Source organism: Aplysia californica, unplaced genomic scaffold (assembly GCF_000002075.1).
Source record: "Aplysia californica isolate F4 #8 unplaced genomic scaffold, AplCal3.0 scaffold00658, whole genome shotgun sequence".
Classification (NCBI taxonomy): Eukaryota; Metazoa; Mollusca; class Gastropoda; order Aplysiida; family Aplysiidae; genus Aplysia; species Aplysia californica.
This window is the reverse complement of record NW_004797928.1, coordinates 378,425-379,953: the sequence shown is the minus strand read 5'-3', so window position 1 is coordinate 379,953 and position 1,529 is coordinate 378,425. Positions and strand designations below refer to the sequence as shown.

The 1,529-nt window shown below is 40.4% G+C and overlaps 1 protein-coding gene across 1 annotated transcript in view; it reads left to right on the top strand.

Moving 5' to 3' along the window:
* Window positions 1-1,529, top strand: part of LOC101856985 (PR domain zinc finger protein 10) — a gene marked incomplete at its 5' end in the record, with an annotated part of 25,285 nt that overhangs the window by 14,051 nt on the left and 9,705 nt on the right. Inside the window, 1 exon segment of the mRNA XM_013087918.2 lies at window positions 7-123. Within this exon segment, the coding sequence (XP_012943372.1) occupies window positions 7-123 (117 nt within the window).

Below are 1,529 nucleotides of genomic sequence, written 5' to 3'. Positions count from 1 at the left end.
CCCCAGCCAGGGAAAAAGGAGAAGCCGTTTGAGTGCGGCCAGTGTTGTAAAAGTTTTAGCACCGAGGAAAAACTGCTGCGTCATCATATGGTTCATGGTGATGAGTCGTCGAAACCACTGGAGGTGGGTGTTGTTGTTGTTGTTGTTGTGTTGGTGTTGTTGTTGTTGTTGTTGTTGTGGGTGTTCTTGTGGTGGTGGTTGTTGTTGTGGGTGTTGTTGTTGTAGTTGCTGCGTCATCATATGGTTCATGGTGATGAGTCGTCAAAACCACTGGAGGTGGGTGTTGTTGTTGTTGTTGTTGTTGTTGTGGGTGTTGTTGTTGTGGTGGTGGTGGTGGTGGTTGTTGTTGTGGGTGTTGTTGTTGTTGTTGTTGCTGCGTCATCATATGATTCATGGTGATGAAACGTCGAAACCTCTGGAGGTGGGTGGTGTTTTTTTGGTGGTGGTTGTTGTTGTGGTTGTGGGTGTTGTGTGGTGGTTGTTGTTGTTGTTGTTGCATCAAGGGACAGGAACTCGCCCGTTGATGATTCTGAAACCAAAATTATAACATTAGAATTGATGAAATGTATAAGACCACAAGTAAAATAAAGATAAACAGCATTATAAAGGACCCATCACACCCCCTTTCCACACAAATTGTCAGATCACGCAGCGGCAGATATGTACCTCTAAAAACAAAGAAAGAAAGGTATAAAACAAGTTTTTTTACCTTCTAGCATAAGGCTATTGTCAGAATAACCATCATTGCGTATTGCTCTTTCGAGTATGTATCTATATATAACTCTAAAGGTCTTGTAATTAAATTCCTGCATGTGGTTGACTGATGCATCTGATGTGACATGGACATTTTATCAGCTTTACTTCTCTTTTCGTATTGAATTTTAATGAGAGTAATATATAACTTAAATTTTTTAATGTATACCTACATGTGCTTTTACGGTCCTGTACAGCCAAGCAAAATTTCCCTCTGGGATAGTAAAGATTTATCTTATCTTATCTTGTCTTAAGACGCTCATTGTTAAAAACAATCAGAAAACGACAAATGCAGTTTTTGGGACACCTGAATAGACATAAGGGTCTTGAACATCTAGCTCTCGCTGGCAAAATCGAAGGCAAACGAAGCAGGGGTAGGCCCAGAGCAACCTACTTAGGGAACCTAAAAAAATGGGTAACGGGGAAAGATCATGGAAACGTAGCTTTTTTTAAGAGCATCCGAGCAAGGGAATGAATGGAGAACCATGATCGCCGATGCCTGTCGCAGATCTGGCTCTGGATGATAATGATGATGAGAATCTCTGGTTTCTACAGTTTGTGAAGTCATTTATATTTTGAATGTTTCTGATGAAGCCTGTTGAGGGTGAAACGTTGAACGTGTCATTAAATATTTTGGAAATACTACCAAGTCTTTTGTGTGGTTGGCGGGTGCACTGATGTGGTTTGCTCTTTCTTTCCTATCAAACATATATCGTACTTATCTCCCCTTCATCTTTTTTTTATGTTTCTTACTCTCTTGTAACACTTCAAATCTT